Source organism: Colletotrichum fioriniae (assembly GCF_027942845.1).
Source record: "Colletotrichum fioriniae strain IMI 355084 chromosome Unknown scaffold_3, whole genome shotgun sequence".
Lineage (NCBI taxonomy): Eukaryota > Fungi > Ascomycota > Sordariomycetes > Glomerellales > Glomerellaceae > Colletotrichum > Colletotrichum fioriniae.
In genome coordinates this window covers 212,272-234,739 of record NW_027076839.1, presented here as the reverse complement: position 1 = coordinate 234,739, position 22,468 = coordinate 212,272, and the positions used below count along the sequence as shown (strand labels likewise).

Sequence of the window (22,468 nt, the reverse complement as noted above, 5' to 3'; positions counted from 1 at the left end):
CGGTCCGTCAACGGTAGAAAAATTGTCCCCGCGGACTACCTTTCTCCGCGGGAAACTCTATGGAAGAGCTTCCAAATTCCACACATCCAACGGGATGCATGCCAAGACCGAAGAGGTGCAATAATAATACGCGCTATTTATTTACTGCCATAGCGGCGGCTGAAGTTTCCTTCAAACTATATCCAAGAATACTAGTGCGTGTTTTGAACGACTACAGGCCGAAGAACTTCATGTCATCATCACCCCGAATGGGCACGGTGTGTCCAACGCCTACTGCCCAGACGCCCGTGAGGTGATCGCCAAACACATCCGTGCGATAGTTGGCAATAGGTGTGTTCTGAGAGGAAGTGACAGGCTTGTCCGGGTTGTATCCAAAGACGCCAGACCACTGCTTGATAGTCTCCTGGTAGTTCGCGTAGTTGAGGGTGGTGTCGGTGCTGCCGTGGTAGATCTGCATGCGGGGGCGGGCCCCCGTGTAGCCGGGGTAGGCGTCGTAGACCCATTGGGCCCAGCGTGCTGGCGTGGCGATCGATTGGCCTGAAGAGCAGGTGCTGTTCCAGCCGTTGACCGTACCGGTGTAGAAGCAACCGGCCGGGACGCCGTTGTAGACAATGCCAGCGGCAAAGACGTCGGGGTATGTGGCGGCCAGGACATTCTGTTGCTCGTCAGTCACTCGAGCATTCTCTCGTTGAGCTGTCGTTATTCACTTACAGTCATCATGGCGCCGGACGAAGAGCCGGTGACGAAGACCTTGGACTTGTTGCCATTGTACTTGTTGAGAGTGTATGAGACCATATTGGCGATGGAGTTGCTGTTGGCTCCGCCGTTGTGCGTGAGAGTTGCCTTTGAGGAGACATCCCAGCAGGTTCCCGAGTACGGTGACTCGGGGTAAATGACGATGAAGCCCTTCTGGTCTGCGAGTGTCTTGTAGGGGCTGTTGTTGTAGTAGGCTTGAGCGGTACCGGTACAGTAGTGGATGGCCACAACCACGGGAGGGTTCGCCGCCAGCTTGTCGGGAACATAGATGTACATCTTGACACCGCTAGGATTTGAGCCAAAGCTGGTGACCTGCTGTAACGAGGCGGCGCTGGCTGAGGCGGCCAGGCCAAGGGCTGAGAAAACCGTGCTGAACTTCATAACTGCGATGGACTTGCTGCAACCAAGTGCGATGCTGTTACGTTCTCTCGAGGGCGATCTTGGGCTCGTTCTTGAGCAATTACTTATAGTCCTAGGGAACGGAAGCGAACGAACGAAGCTGTCGACAGAGCTTTCTGTGACGCATATGGCAACTTTTGTAGACTTCCCTTCAGCCGCTGGTGTATAGCACCGAGGGCGCAGCATGCACTATGTGTAAAACCCGGTGATCTCGTTACCCCACATGTAGGGGAGCGTTGAAAAGGGGGCCATCATCGTCAATTTAGCCGGTTGGCTGGGGGCCGTGCTAGATCCATGTCTCATCCGAAAGCGAAAGGAAACTGGTTCATCTGGAGTTGTCTAAAAAGCTTTTATTCGGCACTTGCCATGGCTTCCGAAAGGGAAACCCGGCTCTTCTGAAAAAGTATGGGTGCCGGTATCCGTTGTCCCAAGTGGCTCTAGCATTGGCCTTCCCGAAGGGGGTGCCTTGCAGCGCGGAGGCTGATGAGCCTTTGGAGGAGGTGTCATGCCGCATTGCTGATCTGTGCGGGTAATTCGACAGGGTATTTCTACCGGTCATGCCGGGCACGGGTGATACTCCCGCGACTTAGCATCTGCAGATTCCTATTCAGTTGCCGAACAAGCGGGGATCCCACGTCGAAGCAGTTGGCAATGAACGGCTTCGGTGGAGTTTGGACGAAGCTTGAAAGAAGGGGCTCGGCTTGACAAGCCGCTGTATCCTCACAGCGTAAGATAACCTCACCGCAGTCTGGATAAAGAAGTAGTACTATTATCCCGTTAATTCCGGCGAATGGTTGATTCGGACAATCAGGGTTGCCGCGTTGCCGATCGAGGCTTTGGTTATTTCCCTTTCTCCCTACAACTCACACCCGATTTGAATGATTTGTCTTTCTAAAACTATTTTGTACAGCGAATAGCTCTTGTTACTTGGTATCTTAAACATGGTACACCATCGTTATATCCTCGTCAGCCAATACGACGCTCTCAATCTACGCGCGATCACTGAACATCTGGCATCCAGTAGACTGGCGATCCTTCGAAGTTGGGAAACGTAGCAAAGGCCTGAAGACAATCAGCTCAACATCCTAGTTGAAAAATCTGGAGGAAATCGTGTACCGAAGAGTCCAAGTCCAGCCAATCCGTTGTCTCCCAACCACTGAGGAGGTTCGTCATCCCTTCGAATCCGTGCTGCTGGAACACTTCGCCCATATCGGCCGGGGGTGCTGGAGCGCCCGAACCCTCATCTAATTGCATCGGCTCCGCACCTCCGTGCTCAGCACGTTCAATGGTCGGCTTCTTCTCACGCGCTGAAGGACCTTCGGAATGATAACTGGCCTCTTGTCGAAGCTCTTCGAGAATGACAGAGTACCTGCGGCTTGGGCTCTCGGCAGTCGTTGCTTTCGCCAAGTGATTCTGACAGCGATCCGCTAGCTCAAAGAGACCCCTTTCCGGGTCCTGTCTCCCTCTCTGAATCTCATAGACGTACACCACCGCGAGTGCACAGAAGGTGACGTACGGCGTCCACCAGAACGCATGGAACAATGTTCCGTCACTAGCCATGCCGTCGACCGTCTCAAGCGCGGCCTTGGCTGCAGTGATGCATTCATCAATACTGTCTTCTAGAGGAGATCGCTGACCACCTCTCGAGCCACCCGTTCCAAGAAGAAAGGGCCGGTTGGCGTGCATAATGGCATGGCAATATGCCAGCTTGAGGGCTGTGTTCTGCCTCCTGAATGATGGAATCAAGGACATGGGCCGAACGGTGCCCAGGTGGTGTGGCAAAGACTCGCGCCACCGGTGCAGAGCCTTACCGTATCGATGTGCAATCATGAGGCGGTCATCTTTATGGACGGGCTTGATCGAGTACACCTCGCGAGAAATGCCGTCAATGATTTGTGCGAGCTTTGCGTGGAAGATGAGGCTCTCAACGTGACAATCCATTTCTGGCTCGTCACTTGATCTTCCTTGGGGTGTCATGTCCTCATCGTTGACGCAATCAGGAAAGTCCTGATCGATCTCGTCGTCACGGTACATCCTCGGCCGGCCAAATACAACAGACAGATACTTGTCGATGGTGTATGCCACCCAGAATGTTCTCTTACGGCACTGCGATAGGATGTAGTCCCTGTCGCTGTTGGCCCTGTTGCGTCCGGATTTCCGATGCAGACCCAACGCCGAGATTATGGGAAGAATACTCCCAAAGACGTACCACGCTTGGTTCATGCGAGATGTTTGGAGGAGATACAACACCTGCAAGAGGCGCGCCTGCGAGGACTCTAACTTCGGCAACCCGATCTCCGCATCCGTTAGACTCAAGGCCTGAGAAAAGAGAGCATCGCTGCGCAGAAGGTGAGAAAACTTCTCTTCGTCGACGTTTCGGACCTTGCTTTGTCGGAGGGTGACGATAGCGAGAATGGTCAAAACGATAGAGGCTTTGGCGTGGCCAATTTCATGGTACAACGGACGGCTATCTTTTGCATTTGCGAGCAGAATCTCGAACCACCAGGCAACGTAACCTTGATGAAGGCATCGATAGGTTACCACGCAAACATCAAAGTAGAAATCCAGCATGTCCAAGCCGACCAACCGGTCAGGAAGAGTCGAGACATCCAACGGCTGCGGATCAAAAGGCTTGTCTCCTGCCCTCGTCAGCCTCTGGTGCTGTTCGGCATCGCTCGGTGCGTTTCCAGGAACGTCAGTGGTATTAGATCTCTGCGACGAAAGACGCTTCCATGCTCGGTGCAGGAATGTTAGACTCGAAGTGGTGTCAACATACTGCCCTTCGATCTCGGCAATCTCGACTTCTGGCGAGGCTCGTGAGCCTGGTAGAACACTACGGCGGCTGCGCTCTGCAGCATCTGCCTCCTCAGCCACATGATCACGGCTTCTCGACCGAGCCGCACTCTGGAGGGGAAGAGGGGGTTCACGCGGAGCTAGGGATGGGAGAGGCGCCGACGAGGGAAGCCGTCTTCTGTGAAAGGTCAACTACCGCTCTAGCCATGATCAAAAGCTGCTTGTTTCTTACAACGACTTACCTATGCACCTCTAGGGAAGTTGAGGGGACTAGTCGGGCTTCGAATAACTCGGGGCCAGAACTGGATGCTGGCGGAGGTGTCGGCGGTCTACCTCGGCGATAAGTGGCGTCATAGATGCAGGAGAGACGTTTCCGGGTGCACACATCGCAGGGAATTGTTCCGGAGCATTTCAGCTTCTTGGATTTGCAAAAGTCGCATGCGCGACTGACTTTGTGACTTCTTCGCCGATTAGCGGCGGCGGTGGCGGCGGCGGCAGCAGCCGATGACGAACGGCCATCTTCGGGGCCCTCGGGCGAACCCTCGGGCAAGCTGCGTTTCCTCCGATCGGTAATAGTCGACGGCAGACTAGACGGGGACGGCTGTGATATGTTTGACGAAGGTGTCGGGGCGGATGTCGCTACAGGGGCATCATCGCGGATAACAGTGTCGGTGCTCGCCGTTGTTTCCGCTGGTGTGTCGGCCATCCTACCACTATCCACGAATATCCGACCCTCCGATGCAATTGCTGATGGTCTCCACTGACTCAAGTCCGACCCTCCGGACTACCACGTCGGTTCCAGCACCCACAACGGCTCCTACGCCGGGTTCAACACTCCGAGTGTATGCGCTTCGTCTGACTACGGCATATGGTGAATTCGTAGGTGGGTCATAACGGAGGAAAATCTTGTACCGGAACAAATCGACAAATACCTGACGCCTCTCGCGTGGTGTGGCACGCAGATCTGCCTGGGAGTTTGTGCATAGAGAGCAGTCCGGAAAAGCAAAAGTCAGGGGCTAGCTGATTATTAAGGAGAGCAAACAACCGGCCACAACATACAGCATACAGACGCCCCCTTGCCCGCGCTCAAAGCTCGGCTGAAATGCGGGGCAAGGATGAGCAAATCGGTTGGATCGAAACCTTCTTACCCTCCACAAGTCCGGGCTCACTGTTCCCAGAGTCTGTCTCCATGAAGCCCCCTCGCTTCACATGCTGTTGATAAAGGATAATTTGTCTTGACGAGGAGCTTGTCCAATGGGGATTGTTGCCGAGCAATCACTACATGTGTTGGCCACGTGTTGCTGTGCTTACAATCAGATTGTGTAAGTTTGTAACTTCGTCCAGTATACTCGATCTGGCCTATGGATCAAACTGTTCATGACGAGCCGGCAGATAGTACAGCTTGGCTTTTTGCTATGCATGCCCACAGGAAACTCGCAAGAGACGTATGAATAAATAATTATGCAATGATATCATTCATGAGCTAAATACCACAGTACTTGCACAAAGAGTCGGATCTGTGGCCTGAATTGGCCTTAGTGACCCCTCTCCATGGAATGACAAATACGCAGTATGCCAACTCCCGAGCTTTGATCCCTGCTGCAAATCATCATTGACTCCAGCGCTGCAGAAACGATGCAGCTGAAATTTTCAGAAACCATGGCGCGGGAATAAGTCAAGCACTGGAGCAACCATCATCCGAGTAGACAGCAGTCTGTAACCCACGGCCTCCCACTATCATCTCTTCGAGGTAGCTCGGCACCGATGTGGATGAGATCTAGGAGACTGTCTATCGGACGATCGGACGGTCAGTCCATCCACCCCCACCAGAATCCTCCCTAAATCCGGTCGTCTGCCCCGCCATCCCCCGCTTTACTCCGGACAACCCGAGCCGGTCCCTGTCCGCTGCCCCCTTGAGGCGGACGGCGGCTTCCAGAGTTGCACCGGCTCTCCAGAATTTCGACCCACCAACCGCAGCACCGTCCGCTTCGTCGCAGCTTGCTGCGCTCGTGAACTCTGCTCCTGGACCCCTGACGTCAACATGGTGGCACTCTAGACTCTAGACCAGCCGATCCCCTAGCGGATGTGGTACTTTATATCATGCGGGCCGACCCCTCAACTGGATCGCCTCGGGGCAGACAGAATCAACGACCTCAAACATCTATCTCCATCTGATTCGTATCGAAACAATCAATCAATATGTCTATCGAAGTTTACCATCTTGGACTTTCTCAATCTGAGAGAATCGTGTGGCTTTTGGAGGTTGGAAACTTGCAAACAGTCATCTAGGTCTGCAATTGCTGAGACTCAGTAGGAACTCCAAGTACCATACGATTTGCACGTCTTCCAGAGAGACCCCATCACAGGACTCGCACCCAAGGAGATCAAGGAGATCGTGAGTCTTTTTTTTTCTTTTCTTCTTTGAGCAGACTTTGTGAATAATGGATAGACAGCTGAACGAGTCAGAACCCCGCCGGAACCGCACCGTATTTCCGCGACAGCACCGTTTCACCGCCAATCGAGCTCGGAGAATCAGGCGCAACCGTAGAGTACATTCTCAACGTCCACGGCAGCAAGGCTGGTTCCGGAGCCCCGAGACTCCTTCGTACCCCCGATGATGCCGATTACGCCGCCTACCTCGAGTGGTTCCATTTCGCAAACGGCACTCTTCAGCCCACTCTCGGCCGCGCTATGACCCTGTTGTTCGCCGGCGCTTCGCAAAGTGACTTTGGCAAGCGGATGGAAGAAAAGTCCCACCAGGCCCTCAAGCTAATCGACAACCGCTTGGCCAACAACAAATGGCTTGCGGGTGAAAATCTGAGCGCTGCGGATATCATGACGGTCTTTACCCTGACCACAATGCGCGGTTTCTACCCTCTCCTGGACTTATCGGAGCACAAGAACATTTTGCGGTACCTGAAGGACGTTGCCGAGCGGCCTGCGTATCGCAAGGCGCTGGAGAAGGGAGATAAGGGCATGGAGCCTATGAACGGGCCCAAGGTGAAGGCTTTCAAGCAGTTCAAGGGATTCGGTGCCATTTACGAGTCTTTGGGATACTAGAAGATCGAAGCGGCCTACGACAGTTGGACGGATACTCTACTCACGATTCATGAAACTTCAATAACGCAAGGCAATTCAACTCCATATATATACAGAAAAAAATGTCGTAAAGTACCGAATTGTCTGACCAAAAAGAACACTTATCTGCCGCAAGCTAGGATACCCTACGAGAATGGCAAAAGGATACTCCATTGACCAGCCTGGGGGTCGAACCCAGAATCTCCTGATAACATGATAAATCGTAGTCAGACGCCTTGCCATTGGGCCAACCGGCCGTGATAATCGAGTTGTTGATCCACTGCGGTGGATGCTGGTGGTCGCTGGTCTCAGGGAACTTGAGAAGTCGAGGTTGAGGGCGTCATGGTGGGCGACGAGGTGACTTGACGGATCGGCTGTGAAAACGAAAACTGCTGGTCTCTTTCGGGGTTGCTCATGTATGTTGATCAAGAACGGGACCCGGGGCCTTGGTAAATCAGGCGCTCTTCAGTAGTTCCCTGCCCCGGCTTGGCTAGTAGTTCTTAGGGACACAGGAGAATCTCTTGTTCGACGATGGTACATAACGCATGGATATGACAACTTCTAACCGCGTGTATGGGAAACCTGACAGTGTTGGGCAAAGTATAATAGTATCTGGCAGTGTTCAAGTTTCATTCAGAGGGCATACTTGAACAAAGGGCTCTTCTCCCCCATGCGGCCCAGCTCTTCCTCGGTGTACCTCTCTCTCACTTCATCTTCAGTCTGTAGCGCTTTCTTCTCGTTGAGCCTCTTCAAAAGAATTTCGAGAGCAATGACAGCAATGATACCAGCTGATGCGAATCCAAAAGATGTGCCAAAGCCCGTAGGATATGTCGGCGCTTCCTTGTCGAGGTAGATATAGCTGCCGATCAAGCCACCAATATTTCCGACACAGACCAAAAAGCCGATGCTGATTGCTCGTTTCTCTGGGCTCGGTGTGTTTGCTACGTTCCAGGTATTGACACCGGGTAGGATCGGGTACATCCTAGCGATTCTTGGTTATTGTCTCGATGTCTTCTATAAAATAAAGTATGCAACAGAATGGTGTTTTGAGATGGTTCTTGATATGGGAGATACTTACCCGAAACAGGCCAGGCACACGGCAAAATAACACAATGCTATGTTGCCTTTAATGTCGGCACTCTTTGTGAACAAGATACTGAATGCGACCACGAGACAAAGCTGGGGGCCAATGATGAAAGGCATCCGCCAGGAGCATCTATCAGCAAAGACTGAAAATATGTAGGCTGAAATAGCGCCGACCGCATACGGAGGCATCGTCAAAAGTTGAGCGTTTGCCGAGGTGTACCCCATGTTCTTGATGATCTGCGGCATCGTAAACTTCATAGCGTAATTTGGGACCGCATTCGACCAGTTTGCAAAGATCAAGAGATAGATCTTCCAGTCTGTCAGGACAGACATCAGAGCTTGTTTGTCAAAGTGCTTCTCTCTAAACTCGCTCGGTCGATGAACCCGGCGAGCTTCTTGTCGTAATTCAAGATAGCGCTTTTCGTCGACGTCAAGCCACTTGGATAGAGCGGGAGAGTCGATTAGAAAGAAGAAGCACATGACGCCAATGGCCACTGTAGCCAGACCTTCGAGTATGAAGATCTAAGATTTCGTTAGAAAGCTACAAGGAAAGTGTGCAGCTTCTGGACTTACCCATCGCCAGCTTTCGTATCCTCCAACACCATCCATTTTTGCAATGCAAAATGCCAGCAGACCGGAGACGCCTCCGCCAGATGCGGCGGACGTATAGAGAAGAGCTATTCGAGTCTGCGTCTCGTTTGGAAGGTACCACTTGGAGATGATCAAGATAGCACCCGGTAGGAAGCCTGCCCTATTGAGAAAAATTACCATCTGCTGTGATTGCCGCAACCAGCTAGGTGGGAGTACTCACTCAAACAAGCCGAGGAATATTCGGATCACTACTAGGCCACCGTAGCTCTGCACCACGCCGTTGCAGGTCATGATAACGCCCCAGCATGTGACAATGCCGCCAATGTAGAGCGATGGTCTCTTGAACATGTGTAGAATCATGTTACTCGGAACTTCAGCCAGGACGAAAGGGATGAAGAAGACAGAGACTGCAATGTTGTACTCGACGCCCGTCATGTTGAGGCTGCCCAACAGCCCTTCGATCTTGGCGTTTCCAATGTTGGTCTTGTCGAGATACGCCATGAGGTAGAGCAGAATCAGCATCGGCATGAGTCGGTACTATTGAAAACGCGAGTCAGATTCTATTGTAACACCGATACTACGTATCATAGGTGAAAGTGACAACTAGATTGTACGTACGTCGACCTTGCGAACTGCTTTCTTCTTCTTGTCGTCTGGGAAGTTGCCGAGGAATACAACATCATCAGGGCTCAGGTTGCCATTTCGTTGATACTCATGGTGGGTAACAGAGTCTTTTTCGTGAGAGACGTGTTCAATGTCGGAACAGTCCGAAGAGACCCTATTGACAGCCATCTCTCTTTTTGCGGATTTGATTGGTTGACACTTTCTCTTTGTCAGGGAGCTCTCCATAGAATGAAATGATCGTCATGAAGCAGCTGCTTGAAGCTGGAAAGTCGTCGCAACTCGGCTTTACAGTTGAAAGGCGGGAGACGAGACCTTAATATCAAGTTACGACCATGGAATCTGGGGAAGCGGCTTGTAACCTTTGACTGGGTCTGGAGTTGCGGGGGAAATTTTCCAGGAATCTGGGGTACCGCCCTTGGCGCCGGGGTCCTCGAAGGAACGAATGGCTCGGAAAACACATATTTTCCAGTTTTGATAATAGCGTCAAGCCACTTTTGCTTAGCGTCAACACCCAGAAGCAACCCGGATTACAGGATTTCGGAAATGCATGGATTAGGACTTCTTGGTTTGTGATATGGCTTCGTCCCAAAGGCTCTAGCAAATGATTAGGTGGGGAGAATCTTTGCAATGGATTGCTGTTGTGGTTGTCGAGACAGTTGCGTTCTTCGTTCTACGATTCTCCACACCTAAGTTCAGGAACACATCACTTATGACACGTTTGCGGCAGTGGATGGGGTGACAATTGGACGAGCCCGGACTTGTCAAGCCCCATCCTGGCACTCACACCACCCTTACCTGGTCTCTTGGTTGTTGTGTGTGGGTTCTGGCCCCTCTTTTAGTGGACATGAGTCGTGGTTCCGAGCCTTCTCGGACTTGTGTTTTCGGATTCTGGCCGGAAAACATGTCGCCCATCTCACACCGGGTCGGATGAGCGTGGCTGGCAGTCGGCTCCAACTATACGCCGTAAGCATTCAGCATTCTTCTTCAGTCATGGAAAAGGGTGCATAGTTCCGAGTTGGTAGACGCGACTTCGGCACGTTCTCAAACGCGAGCTCAACCAGTGGCTGTGCAAGGTTGTATGTGAAGTTCATCATGATCTAGTTATAAAAGACTTCATTGCAGGTGGCATCTCTAGACTTGCCTTCACCACATCTAATACAGACATCGAAATCTCAATAACTCCAAAATCACTTTCAGAACCCCTTTCATTTCCATTACCACAAACCTTACCGAATAATGGGTTCCAACGTCGGCCTTGACCTCCGTGGTCTCACCCCCGCCCCCGTCACCCCCTTCAACAAGGACGGCAGTGTAGACTACAACGCCATTCATCGTCTCGGCTCCTGGCTCGGCAGCATCTCAGGCGTCAAGGGTCTTGTCGTTCTCGGCCATGCCGGCGAGGGCACCTTTTTGACGCAAGACGAACAACTCGCCGTCATCAAGGCCTTTGTCAAATCCGTCGACAACCGCATCCCCATCATTGCCGGTATCACGGGAGAAGGCACCGAAGTAGCGGCACTAGAGGCCAAGCGCGCCCGTGAAGCCGGCGCCTCGGCTGGCCTCTTGTACCCATCGCACGGCTGGCTCCGCTTCGGCTACCAGCCTGGCGCTCCACAGGACCGGTACAAGCGCGTCTTTGAGGTCAGCGGACTGCCACTGATTCTGTTCCAATATCCGGACGTAACAAAGGCGACGTACAACTTACAGACTCTACTCGATATTTCGGCGCATCCCGGCGTCTTTGCGATGAAGAATGGCGTCCGAAATATGAGACGGTGGGACACTGAGATTCCCGTCATCCGAAAGGAGAGGCCGGATCTCCAGATTCTCACCTGCCATGACGAGTATCTTTTGCACACCGCTTTTGATGTCGACGGTTTCCTGGTTGGCTACGGCAATATTGCGCCCGAGGCTCTGATTGAGTTGATTAAGGCGGGCAAGGCCAAGGATTACCCCAGAGCGAGGGAGATCCACGATAAGTTGTTGCCGGTGACCAAGGCCGTGTACCATCGAGGATCGCACATGGAGGGCACTGTGGCGCTGAAGCACGCGTTGGTTGCAAGGGGGATCTTGGAGCATGCGACTGTCAGGTCACCTTTGTTGCCATTGGAGGACGGAGCGGAGAGCGAGATCTTTGCAGCCGTCTCTGCAGCCTCGCTCGCGCGTGTGAAATAGATGATGCATTATATTAGGGAGGTATTTCAGAAAGTGCCAGGGCGGGAGAATAGGCCATCATGTATGTACGGTAGAAACCAGAGAACCATTCATTGGCATTCAGACAACTCTTCACCTTCAGGCCCTATCAGCGGAGGTGAGATCCGCAATGGGTGTCCGCGTATACCAACCATGGATTATCAATGATGAGACCCGTAAAGGTCCAGCCAGTAATATGCTGAGGGCAGCTTTGGCAGCTAAAGATAACTAGGGGGCTCAGCCCGCTTTTAGCTACTTTTAGGTCCAAGAGGCTTGAGACATCGTCCTGTTACCTGGTACACTTCATTCCAGTCAAAAAAGCCACCAACATCACCCATAAGGCCATGACCCGGTGCGCTACTCGGCAGTCAAGACAGACATTCTGCTCACACCTCAGACACTCGAACTTCTCGAGTGGTTTCCCCAATCACGGTCTTCATGGCCTCTTAACTGCAGCAGACTGATGGGATGGTGATGCTATCATGCTACGACATCAGTCCTTTGATATGGCCCTATCGATAGAGCCGCAATCTGCACAAGTCTTTTGTCTCCAAGATCGCTGTGGTCTAGGCTCAAGCTGTGGCTATCAAGGCTTGTGTGGCGAAAGCCTAATGGCCAGGAACGGCCAACATGCGTCTTTGTGGCTCTCGATAGCACGAGCCAAGCACATGTCTGGACCCCGTATACCTCCTCTCGATCTGGGATCACCCTTTCCCAAACGGCGGGAATCCTTTCAGAAATTCGAGCCCTCAATGTTTCCTTCAAACGTGGGCCGCTCTTTAAGAACCGAATCATTCCATTTATCCTCACTAGTGTATCCCTGCGAAGAGACATCAGCTTTCTAGCCTTCCTCGCAGACGAAGTATGGAGTTTAGTAAAGATATTTCTTTCTTTCCTGGTATCTTCTGGGCCACAACCCGATGGACCCAGATCCTCGGGGTCGGGCTCGCGGCGTGGTTGCTCTACGGAACTCTCCTGGCAATCTATAGAGTCACCCTCCACCCGTTGGCAAAGTTTCCCGGCCCGAAGCTCGCCGGCGCAACATACTGGTATGAGGTGTGGTTCGACGTAGTACGCTGGGGAAAGTTTACGCACGAGATTAAACGTCTCCACGAGATTCACGGTTCGTAAAGTTGACTGGGCGTGCGTCTTTGAGACTGATCGATGCTGATGCCATGATGTATCTAGGCCCTATCGTTCGGATCAACCCAGATGAAGTTCATTGTAATGATCCGGAGTTCGTGGACGTTATCTACGCAAATGGAAGCAAAAAGCGTAATAAGTCGAAGATGTTTGTAGAGGGGTTTGCTGCAGAGTGAGTTGCGCCATCTAATGTCTCGTTCCACATGTGCCGGGTATGCTGACATATGTCGTGTAGCTTGAAGAACGTGAGTGGCCTTTATAAGATGATCTGAAGTCACTCCCCAGTCGGCTAACTTTTGTCATCAGGGAGGATTTGGGACAGTTGACCATGCCCATCATCGCCTCCGCAGAGCGGCTGCCAGCAAGTACTTTTCCCGAGCGCATATCGCCAAGCTGGAGTGGGTTATCCACCAGGATGCCCAACGACTTTGCGACAAGTTCCTTCGGTATCAGGGCCGTGGACCGTTCGAAGCCGCGTCGGCATACAGCTGCTTCACAGCCGACATTGTCAGCGATTACTGCTTCGGACAGCCTTTCGGGTTCCTTCAACAGGATGATTGGGAGCCCAATTTTAAGGAGGCAGTGTATTCAATGCTGCGGTTGATCCACATCATGAGGCACTTCCCGTGGACGACGTGGTTGATGGAGGCTGTTCCGTTGTGAGTACTCATGCTTGCATGATCTTCTCATGGGTGCTAAAGACGAGCAGGAGCGTCATCAAAAGACTATCGACAAAGATGGGAGCACTTGCTGAACAGTCCAAGGTGAAAGATTTTGATAGAAGTATGCAGCTGAACAAGCTGACAAGGGCAGGTGAAAATGCCGGAGATGGTCAGGCAGACCAAGTCAGCATATGAAGCCGGCATCAAACGCGATCGGACGACGGTGATCCACTCGCTTCTGGAATCAGACCTGCCGCCTGAGGAGAAGACAATCAAGCGACTCACCGGCGAGGCAACCGTGATGCTTGCCGCCGGCACCGAGACAACGGCTTCAGCCCTCAGTGTGTGCACCTATCACTTGCTCCGCAACCCAGACGTCGTTGAGAAGATCAAAGCCGAGCTTCTCTCTGTCACGACGGATCCAAAGCAAATTCCGACCTGGGCCACTCTGGAAAGGCTACCGTACTTCAGTGCCTCCATTATGGAGGCATTACGGATGGGTTACGGTTCGCCGTCGAGATTACCACGGATCGCACCGGACGAGGACTTGACGTACCAAGGCACGTGGACACCTCCGGGCGCCTCAGCACCAGTTGAGGTGACGCACGTTATTCCGCGAGGCTATGCAAGTGGAATGTCAGCGTGGATTATGCATCACGATGAGAGAGTGTTTCCCGACTCGAACGAATTTCTTCCCGAGAGATGGCTTGATGAGGACGGACAGAGAACGCGGGGTTTGGAACGGTACCTATTGACGTTCTCCAAAGGAAGCCGGCAGTGTTTGGGGATGCAGTAAGTTTCTCACCTTTTCTTTGTAGTAGTTCCCCATGATCCGTATCAAAGTTCATGAGCTTTCAGCTGACCGACTAAAGGCTGGCATACTGCGAGCTTCATGTAGCCATTGCTGCCATGACGTTGCGCGTCTTGCCGCAGCTGAGATTGTATGAGACGACAGATGCCGATATAGAGTATGATTACGACCTTGCTGTTGCAATGCCGAAGAAGGGCAGCAAGGGCATCCGTCTGGAGGTGGTGTGAAGACAGCAGAATGGAACGGTTGTGCAGATGGCGCAATGGGGTCATAGCTCCCAGACAAGCTTTGATGAGCAATTGAATGCGAGAAAGTCATTATGAACGTCTAATGGTGAAAGCTTCCTGGCGTCATTGAGGGGATCATCCGAGCTTGAGAGTGGCATCCAATCTCTTTGCTGGCCATAGGCACCTACACGGTGATCGAATATGGTTTCCTAGATGATGCCTTTCATGTTTGCTAAGGCATTTCCGATTTAAAAGTACACAATTGACCTTGGAAAGCTTTTAAGTGATTGTTAAGCAATCTAGATTGAAAAATAGTTCTCCAGGGGTGAGTGAAGATGAATGAGTGAGTGAGTGAACAGAAAGAGAGTGAGAGTGAGAGAGAGACCGCCGAAATGTCAGTGCGGCGCTTAGGGCCACACTGTGACCACATCAGACCTAGCGGGCCCCACTCGGTCCCGAGCGCCGCGCCTACCGGGACCGAAACCAGGGCCACTGGAACTGAAAATACGGCGAACGGACACTATCTTCGCCGACACTACCAACACACAAGTCTTTGATGATGGCTTTACGGTGTACGGATGTGCACTACTTGAAATTTGCTTCCACTCATTGCTTCCACTCATCCCTCATCGCTGGGTGCTTAGGTAAGACGACGACGCGCGCGCGAGTATTACCAATGCGCCGCCCAACCCCCTGACTAAGGCAACGCTCTAGAGATCCAGGGACACCGCCAAAATAGTGTAGACAAGTCAAGCCCGTCCCATTTATGATCTCCCACTCTAATTATCTATTACTTCTACTGGGGAATCTAGACCCGATGCGACTGTTGGGAATCAACGATTGGTGAAGGCTATTCATTGGGTCGCAACCTTTGCTTCCGGCGCGCGGCATCCCGAGTGGCACAGTACAGCAACAAAGAGCCAAAGTGCCCGTAGACAGCCACTTCTCCGCAGTCAATGTAGCAAAAAGCATATGATTACAAGAAAAAAGCATCTTCTGTCCCCGTTTTCCTCGAGAGCGCGCGCTACCTCTGACTAATGCCATGGCACCCGCCGCGCCGTTGCCTTGACTCGGCCTGGCCTTTCGGACCCCTGCCGCACCAGATCCCTACCTTCACTATGTTGGTTGGTTCATGTTGGAGCCCTGGGCAAGCTCCGGACATTGTCTGACGGCACGGAGTACATCTGCCGTACAGCTTGTTCCTACGTCTTTCTCATGTACACCAGCATCTCACTCTAGGTACGGATACCACAGCAGCTAACCCGCTCCATGTGTCTGATCCCAAAACCCAAGTGCAAGAAGAAAAGAGCAGCATACTAAGCTTTACCAAGTCCAATTTCGCTTGTCACACGCAAGCTCAAAGCTGAATAATCCGAGCGCCGCTTCGTCTGAAACATTGGATTGGCTCTCAACTGGTCCCGTCCAGCGCGAGAGGTACAGGCACACAGAGAAAAGACCGGGCCGCAGTGCGACTATGCCGCCGTGCGTGCAAGCGTGTGGTACCTCGCATCTTTGGGGATGGGATGGGATGGGATGGGAAGGATTCGACCGAAGCCCAGGGCGCCAGCTAAAAAGTCCCCGAATCCTCTGCCTTTGTGTCAATAAAAATCATTCATTATCCTCCTGCTCGCTCCCACCCTCCTTCGAGACCCTGCGAATTCTGCTCTCTCACTGTAGATCTCTTTGTCCAAGCAACTGTGCCTCGTTGGGTGCTCTTTCAAAGGTGTCCACTACCGCACTCCCCCACGGCAGTCCCGTACCGTCACATCTCAACCTCCGGCCCCCAAATACCGACGACCTTGCTTACTTTCTCCCTTGATTGGGGAACATAATCTCACTTTCATCACCGCCAACACAACTTTCCTCAACACCATCTCGTGTTTCTCATCAGTTACTGCCAAGACAAACAAAACACCCTCACAAAATGGTCAAGCAGGTCGTGATTCTGGGCGCAGGCTACGCAGGCCTCGGCGTCGCCCATAAGCTGCTCAAGTACACCCAGCCCAAGGTCAAGGATCTCAAGGTCATCCTCGTCTCCCCCTCGACCCACCTGTACTGGAACTGCGCCGCCGTGCGCGGTCTTATTCCCGGCGAGTTCTCCGACGACACTCTCTTCAACCAAATCAAGCCCGGCTTCGAGAAGTACCCCCAGGATGCCTTCGAGTTCGTCCTCGGCAAGGCCACCACCTTTGACGCCACATCCAACACCGTGCAGATTGAGACCAACGAGGGTCTAAAGTCTCTCGAATACGCCCAGCTCATCATCGCTACCGGCTCTTCACTCGCCAGCGGCGTCCCCTTCAAGACCATCGGCACCCACGAAGAGACCCTCACCGCATGGCACAACCTCCAGTCCGAGGTCAAGGTCGCAAACTCCATCATCATCTCCGGCGCCGGCACCACAGGCGTCGAGACCGCCGGCGAGCTCGGCCACGCCTACGGCTCTACTAAGCAAATCACTCTCATCGTCGAGGGCGACGCGCCCCTCCCTGGCCTCCTGCCCCAGCTCGGCAAGATCGCCGCCAAGAACCTCCAGCAGCTCAAGGTCAAGCTCGTCACCAACGCCCGCGTCACCGAAGCCAACACCTCTGGCGCCCTCAAGTCCATCAAGCTGTCCAACGGCGAGACCCTTACCGCGGATCTCTACCTGCCCCTCTTCGGCGTCCGGCCCAACTCTTCCTTCATCCCGGAGCACCTCCTCGATGACAAGGGCAGCCTGAAGCTGAAGCACGACCTCCGCGTCGAGGGCCTCACCAACGTCTGGGGCGTCGGCGATATCGGCAATCTCGAGGCGAAGCAGCTCATGCGCGCCGAGGGCCAGGCGCTGCACCTCGCCGACAACCTCGATGCCGTCCTCACCGGCAACGAGACCAAGGTTAAGGACCTCAAGCTCACGCTTAAGCCCCAGGTATTTGTGACGATCGGCAAGAAGAAGGCCACGGGTCAGTTCAACACGATGAAGCTGCCTGGCTTCATCGTCAGCGCCGCCAAGGCCAAGACCTTCTTCACTGAGAAGGGTCCTGGTCTGGTCCAGGGCAAGAACATTGCCAGGGCGTCAATTTGAGGAGCCCTAGTAGGATAGAATGATGGATGATGGAAGATTGGTAATGGGTTTGCTTCAGCTTTGATATCCCGAGTTGCGAAACGTCGTTGCATGGCTTAGTAGTGTGTAAGCACACGGAAACTTTTAATCATTGGACATATACCCTTAATGCAGTCGAAATATGCAATTGCAATTTGACCAAAGTTCGTGATTCCTATACTGTTCTCTAATGTAATTCTGGTTGGCCCAAGGCAGGCGACCACATGCGACAACGACCTGATTACAGTCCGATGGTGATTGCATGTGCCTAAAGCCTGACTGCTGTCTTGACAACCTTCCTCATAGCATCTTTCATGTCGATGTCAGCGCTCTTCTCAGCATCAACCCAAATCCCCATCTCATGCTTGTCTTCATTGACTCGGAAGCCAACTCCATCTCCCTTGGTAATGACAACAAAATTGAAGTGGATCACCGGACGCCTGATCACGACAGGCTCGGCAGTCTGGGCAGTCTGGCCTGCGGCATCATTCTGTGCGGATTTCTTCTCTTTGGCTGACGCATTCTCCACCGTCTCTTCCTGGATGTCGAGGATTGGTTGAAGGCAATTCCAGACATCAATTACCTGAAGAGAGACTGACTCGGCAACTGTCCGGATGATGGCATCTCGAGTGGTATGGTCGGTATCCTTCATCTCGCCTCCGGGAATCTCGTGGAGGTTGTGATTACCACGACCGGGGCTGTTCTTGAGGATCAGAGTCTCGGTTCCGGAGGGTCCCCGGCGTACAATGGCGGCGCCGACCATGATCTTGGGACATGGGATTTGCGCTCGAAGGTCTATCCACGACAGCAGATCGCTGCGGGAACAATCAAGAATGTCCATGTGGGGCATATTGATAGTTAAACTGAGATGAATGTCGATTAATAGCGTGTAGAGTGAATGTCGAAGTACAATTTCCGATGAGAGTCGGGCGCGTTTAACCGCTTGTTGGGAGTGAAGTGGGCGAGGATGAAAGGAAGAAGTGGAATTTCGTGGGACTTAAGTGCCTCCCAGAAAGACCAATCCTGATATTCCATTTCCTGCTTAGCCATGCTGCTTGCCTGCTTGGAAAGAGTCGTTTCCTTGATTGACTGCCTAGTGTTGAATCAGTATGACAATGACTCCTTTAGCCTTAATGTAGTCATAAAACGTCTTGAGACTTCAGTTGGTAGATGACGAGCCTTTAGTTTGAAGACAAGGGCGGTTTCGGAACTCAATGAGAGTAGCTAGGATGGTGACGGAACCGTGACTATCAGCCCGTTACAGAAGTTGATAGTCCTTAAACTCATGGGATCAAAACTTCGGCATTACAGATAACGTCTTTCTTTCCCTTCATAATTCAGTAAAAGCCTTTACTGGGATGTTCTTCACCCGGCCTTACGTTCTAGGCGACTCTGCTAGCGCAGTTCCGATTATTCTATCTCAGCTCTATGATGCTTTCCTGTTATGAATCCCTAAAAGTGAGTGGTCAGAATTCTAGCTATCTATCGTAAATCATTCCTTATACCGCAGCTCGATTTCAACACTTTGTCAGACTTAGCACGCATTTTATGAATGAGATCTCCTCAACCAGCGCAGTACTGGCTCTTGCTTCTAAGCCAAGCGCCCCATCTCCACATCACAAACGGCACAATCAATCCCATGACAAAGACAATGCCAGCAAGCAGCACATTGCCCCAGGCAATACCCAACACATCGTACAATCTCGGCGCAAATAACGGGAAACTGAAACCAGCCATCGTCCGCACAAAGGCCGCCGCCCCTGCTGCGCTGGCCGCATACCTCTCATACGAGTCGATGACATAGGTCTGTACGCACTGAAACGAGAGGATGAGACCAGCGGCCAAGATCGCCGCTCCGATGTTTGGAACGATCCAGTGGACTTCAAAGTGCGCTGCGATTCCGTATAGGAGGAGACCGACAGGGGTGATGATTGCTGTGGGGAACATGAGAGGGATTCTGAATTCTGGACGTCCCGTGTCATTGTTTTGTGCTTTGAGTTTGCGGTAGACCTATCATGTTTGAGCTAATGATACCGGAAGTTACTGTGAGTATGGCTTCAGCTTACCTTATCAATAAGGGGTCCAGATATCTGCAGTCCAATCACGAAGCCAACGCCGAGTGAGATGTAGTTCAAACTGGCCGGTCCAGGCTCCATGTCGTATTGCTCGCTCCAAACATAAGGGAACGAAGCGAGGCTTGTGATAAGTTAGCTTTCATGCATAGCACCATACTGAGGGAATGGGAGCCTTACACAAGATACATAAGACCATACAGGTACGCCCTGTACACCGCGGTGATCTGCAGTGCTGGCTGAGTAAAGAGCATCCTGAATGGTCTGACAAGATTCTTCCGCAATGTCTGTCCGAAAGTCCTGTCTGGATGATCAAACTCGGTACGCAGGTTCGCGTTACCCGTCTTCTTGCGCAGCATTTTGGCTTTGACTGCCAAGATCTTCGGGGCGTACGTCTCAGAGAGAAAGAGAAATGCGAGAATCTGGACGACTGCATCAGCGATGGAGACAGTCCAGAAGATCCAGCGCCATGAAAGGTATTGCGTTAGGTATCCGGCAGCTGTAAGAGTCAATAAAAGTTTTCCCCTAGAAGTACTCAAAATCCAGGTAGTAATACTAACCAATAGGCCCGACAGCGGGTCCGAGAAAAGGAGCAAGACTGTAGATGGCAGTCGCCGTGCCCCTTTCTTCGGCTCTCCAGCAATCGCTCAAGACGCCACCACCAAGCTGAGAATCACGTTAGCAATATTTATCACATAGGATAGGCTAGAAACTGACAGCTTGAGGAGCGCTTCCACCAAGTCCACTGAGAAATCTGAAAGCCAACATCTGTTCCTTTGATGCCGAAAAGCCGCAGACGGTGTTGAAGATTAAGTAAAACATATTGGCGGACTGAAGCACGACGACGCGACCATACATCTCAGACAACGGAGCAAGAACGAAAGGCCCCACGGCGTATGCTAACAGAAAGATGGACATGAGGAGATATGTTTCAATATCGGACTCGACGTCAAAGTCGTCGGCGAGGGTGTCCAGTGCTGGGGCTAACATGGTTGAGGAGACTGGCGATATGAATGTGAAACACGAGACCAAGATGGTTGCCGTCCATTTCTTGTGCCTGGCCCAATTCTTTGGGTTCATTGGATCGTCGGGCCCAGACCACGTTACCTGAAGGATAATTAGCTTCCGCTATAGAGTCGGTGGAGTGTATACTATAGATAAGGTTTAGTTACTACATACCAGCTCTGGATCTTCAGGATCATCAGGTCTGATGCCCTGTGCAGGCTTCTCCTCGAGAGGAATCTCTGCAGAGGGTCCAGCCTGCGTGTCGTCATGAGAAAGCAAGTGTGAACGATCGTCATTAGCAGACGTCTCTAGGATAATCCCAGGATGTCTGCTACCAGATTCCTCCACTGGATTTTGAAGCCAGGGAAATTTGTATGCTGTTCTCTCATATTCTGTAAAAGAAGGCAATCCTGGACTCCATCCTCGCCATAAGCTAGATCGAGATCGAGTCAAAGTCCTATGAAGACTGAATCCCGGTTCGGGAGTCTGCCAATACCGGCTTCCGTGGGACGAAGTAATAGGCATGTGGTTTCGAATCGGACATGACAGAAACGAAAACAAAAATGCAAGAGCGAGAGTTGGAAATTTGTTGAAGCGAATGTTTAAAGTGAGTGACGAACGAATGTTGGTGATGATTCTCGAGTGTGTCTAGATACTGTATGAAGTTATAAGCCTTCATCTAGCACATTATATGAGTTTCCTCAAGACTGAAGAAACAAGAGTATCTCGTGAAAAAACCTGAGGGAGGTCAGTATTCTAGCACCAAGACGACAAGGAGAAGAGCACCGCCTCATGCACTCATGATGGCATCGCCTCGGTCCTGGCGTGATGTCTTCGGGCTGAGGAAAACCAGCCTTCCTGTAAGCGGCAACACCAGCCGGGCTCAAGAGCACTCACATCCCTAGTTTCATTCGCCCAAAGTCATCTTGCCAAGTAACGCAACAAGTAAGACTAGCACTGTCAGAGTGTATCTTTGAACCAGACCCTAGGTGAGAATGACAGCCGAAGCTTTCTTGGCGGTCGATCGGCGGGGTGGGAGTGGGTTCTTGGACTGCTACGTCAACTGTGGCTGATGAGTGCGTCTTTGGAGTAACATTTTTCTAGACTCCGCCCAAGCGACGCTATGAGCCCTGGGATAACCTTGAAAATAAGTGCAATTCTTATTTATAGCTCAGGTACGGCCGTAGATGATTGGAAGACTATGTTTTAAGACGGAAAACCTTGGATGGATGTTTCGGGGTCCGTCGTCGGTTGAGATACGAGATCTGGGACCACCAATCTGGTCGCGTGCTCACTACGCCCGGCATCACGTCTAGGAATCAGACATCATGATACCACGCATACCAGCCAGTTGGATCTTGAGAGCACATCATTAATCGGTGGCACTCTGCTCTGCCGCTTTCAGAGGCTGTGCCATGATGTAACCTCCGTAGACGACTTACTACGCCATGGAAGCCGTTGACAGCTCCTAGTCTTACCTTGTTTCGAGCCGTCTCGTGCAAGTTGGTTGCATTCGACAGCCCATCGAGGCAAAGGACACGTGCAGGGCTGAGAGAAGCCATCATGGTCCCTGGCCTTGGGTATGCAGAGATCACACGATCGCATGCCCGTTTGCGAGAATATGCACCGGCGGAGCAATTCATCGCCACGGCTCGGCAGCTGGACGTTTGTAGTTCCAAGTTAGACTACCTGATGTTGGGTATGTTCAAGCTTGAGATCAGAGAGATGATGCCCGGGGGTAAGTCAGTCTGAGCTATTATCAGTTGTGTGCGTTTCGTCTTGCTCAAGGCGCTGAAGATCATCATCAAAATGATATAAAGAGGGCGGGTTGTGGTGTCTAAGAAATGCTTTTGACCAGATTCACATCACCGTCAGTTCACATATTCATTTACGTCACTCACATTCGCTTCCCACAGCTACTTCACTCGCTATCATCATTCGCTTGA

General features: G+C 52.0%; 10 protein-coding genes and 1 non-coding gene across 11 annotated transcripts; 5 read left to right on the top strand and 6 right to left on the bottom strand.

The window, feature by feature from the left end:
- Nucleotides 1–211: 211 nt before the first annotated feature.
- N0V96_002965 (uncharacterized protein) lies at nucleotides 212–1,137 on the bottom strand (the record flags this gene model as incomplete). Its single annotated transcript, XM_053189883.1, has 2 exons — nucleotides 212–655; nucleotides 712–1,137. The coding sequence occupies 2 exons, from the start codon at nucleotides 1,135–1,137 to the stop codon at nucleotides 212–214; spliced, it is 870 nt and encodes a 289-aa protein (XP_053052806.1).
- Nucleotides 1,138–2,232: 1,095 nt separating this feature from the next.
- Nucleotides 2,233–4,654, bottom strand: N0V96_002964 (uncharacterized protein; the record flags this gene model as incomplete). Its single annotated transcript, XM_065756693.1, has 2 exons — nucleotides 2,233–4,059; nucleotides 4,400–4,654. 2 exons carry the CDS (start codon nucleotides 4,652–4,654, stop codon nucleotides 2,233–2,235), a joined length of 2,082 nt encoding a protein of 693 aa, XP_065614460.1.
- A 1,493-nt stretch (nucleotides 4,655–6,147) lies between these two features.
- Nucleotides 6,148–7,008, top strand: N0V96_002963 (uncharacterized protein; the record flags this gene model as incomplete). The annotated part of the gene is made up of 3 exons (XM_065756692.1): nucleotides 6,148–6,159; nucleotides 6,263–6,343; nucleotides 6,415–7,008. 3 exons carry the CDS (start codon nucleotides 6,148–6,150, stop codon nucleotides 7,006–7,008), a joined length of 687 nt encoding a protein of 228 aa, XP_065614459.1.
- A 192-nt stretch (nucleotides 7,009–7,200) lies between these two features.
- On the bottom strand, nucleotides 7,201–7,283 carry N0V96_002962. Its single transcript has one exon. It is a non-coding gene; the product is annotated as a tRNA-Arg (tRNA).
- A 376-nt stretch (nucleotides 7,284–7,659) lies between these two features.
- Nucleotides 7,660–9,495, bottom strand: N0V96_002961 (uncharacterized protein; the record flags this gene model as incomplete). The annotated part of the gene is made up of 5 exons (XM_065756691.1): nucleotides 7,660–8,008; nucleotides 8,105–8,634; nucleotides 8,686–8,863; nucleotides 8,924–9,240; nucleotides 9,322–9,495. 5 exons carry the CDS (start codon nucleotides 9,493–9,495, stop codon nucleotides 7,660–7,662), a joined length of 1,548 nt encoding a protein of 515 aa, XP_065614458.1.
- A 1,068-nt stretch (nucleotides 9,496–10,563) lies between these two features.
- On the top strand, nucleotides 10,564–11,502 carry N0V96_002960 (uncharacterized protein; the record flags this gene model as incomplete). Its single annotated transcript, XM_065756690.1, has 1 exon — nucleotides 10,564–11,502. One exon carries the CDS (start codon nucleotides 10,564–10,566, stop codon nucleotides 11,500–11,502), a length of 939 nt encoding a protein of 312 aa, XP_065614457.1.
- Nucleotides 11,503–12,384: 882 nt separating this feature from the next.
- Nucleotides 12,385–13,326, top strand: N0V96_002959 (uncharacterized protein; the record flags this gene model as incomplete). The annotated part of the gene is made up of 4 exons (XM_065756689.1): nucleotides 12,385–12,643; nucleotides 12,709–12,835; nucleotides 12,899–12,908; nucleotides 12,970–13,326. 4 exons carry the CDS (start codon nucleotides 12,385–12,387, stop codon nucleotides 13,324–13,326), a joined length of 753 nt encoding a protein of 250 aa, XP_065614456.1.
- Nucleotides 13,327–13,482: 156 nt separating this feature from the next.
- N0V96_002958 (uncharacterized protein) lies at nucleotides 13,483–14,363 on the top strand (the record flags this gene model as incomplete). Its single annotated transcript, XM_065756688.1, has 2 exons — nucleotides 13,483–14,059; nucleotides 14,224–14,363. 2 exons carry the CDS (start codon nucleotides 13,483–13,485, stop codon nucleotides 14,361–14,363), a joined length of 717 nt encoding a protein of 238 aa, XP_065614455.1.
- A 1,924-nt stretch (nucleotides 14,364–16,287) lies between these two features.
- N0V96_002957 (uncharacterized protein) lies at nucleotides 16,288–17,427 on the top strand (the record flags this gene model as incomplete). Its single annotated transcript, XM_065756687.1, has 1 exon — nucleotides 16,288–17,427. The coding sequence occupies one exon, from the start codon at nucleotides 16,288–16,290 to the stop codon at nucleotides 17,425–17,427; it is 1,140 nt and encodes a 379-aa protein (XP_065614454.1).
- Nucleotides 17,428–17,713: 286 nt separating this feature from the next.
- On the bottom strand, nucleotides 17,714–18,286 carry N0V96_002956 (uncharacterized protein; the record flags this gene model as incomplete). The annotated part of the gene is made up of 1 exon (XM_065756686.1): nucleotides 17,714–18,286. One exon carries the CDS (start codon nucleotides 18,284–18,286, stop codon nucleotides 17,714–17,716), a length of 573 nt encoding a protein of 190 aa, XP_065614453.1.
- Nucleotides 18,287–19,008: 722 nt separating this feature from the next.
- Nucleotides 19,009–20,507, bottom strand: N0V96_002955 (uncharacterized protein; the record flags this gene model as incomplete). Its single annotated transcript, XM_053189892.2, has 5 exons — nucleotides 19,009–19,455; nucleotides 19,512–19,641; nucleotides 19,698–20,016; nucleotides 20,078–20,183; nucleotides 20,235–20,507. The coding sequence occupies 5 exons, from the start codon at nucleotides 20,505–20,507 to the stop codon at nucleotides 19,009–19,011; spliced, it is 1,275 nt and encodes a 424-aa protein (XP_053052815.2).
- Nucleotides 20,508–22,468: the final 1,961 nt, after the last annotated feature.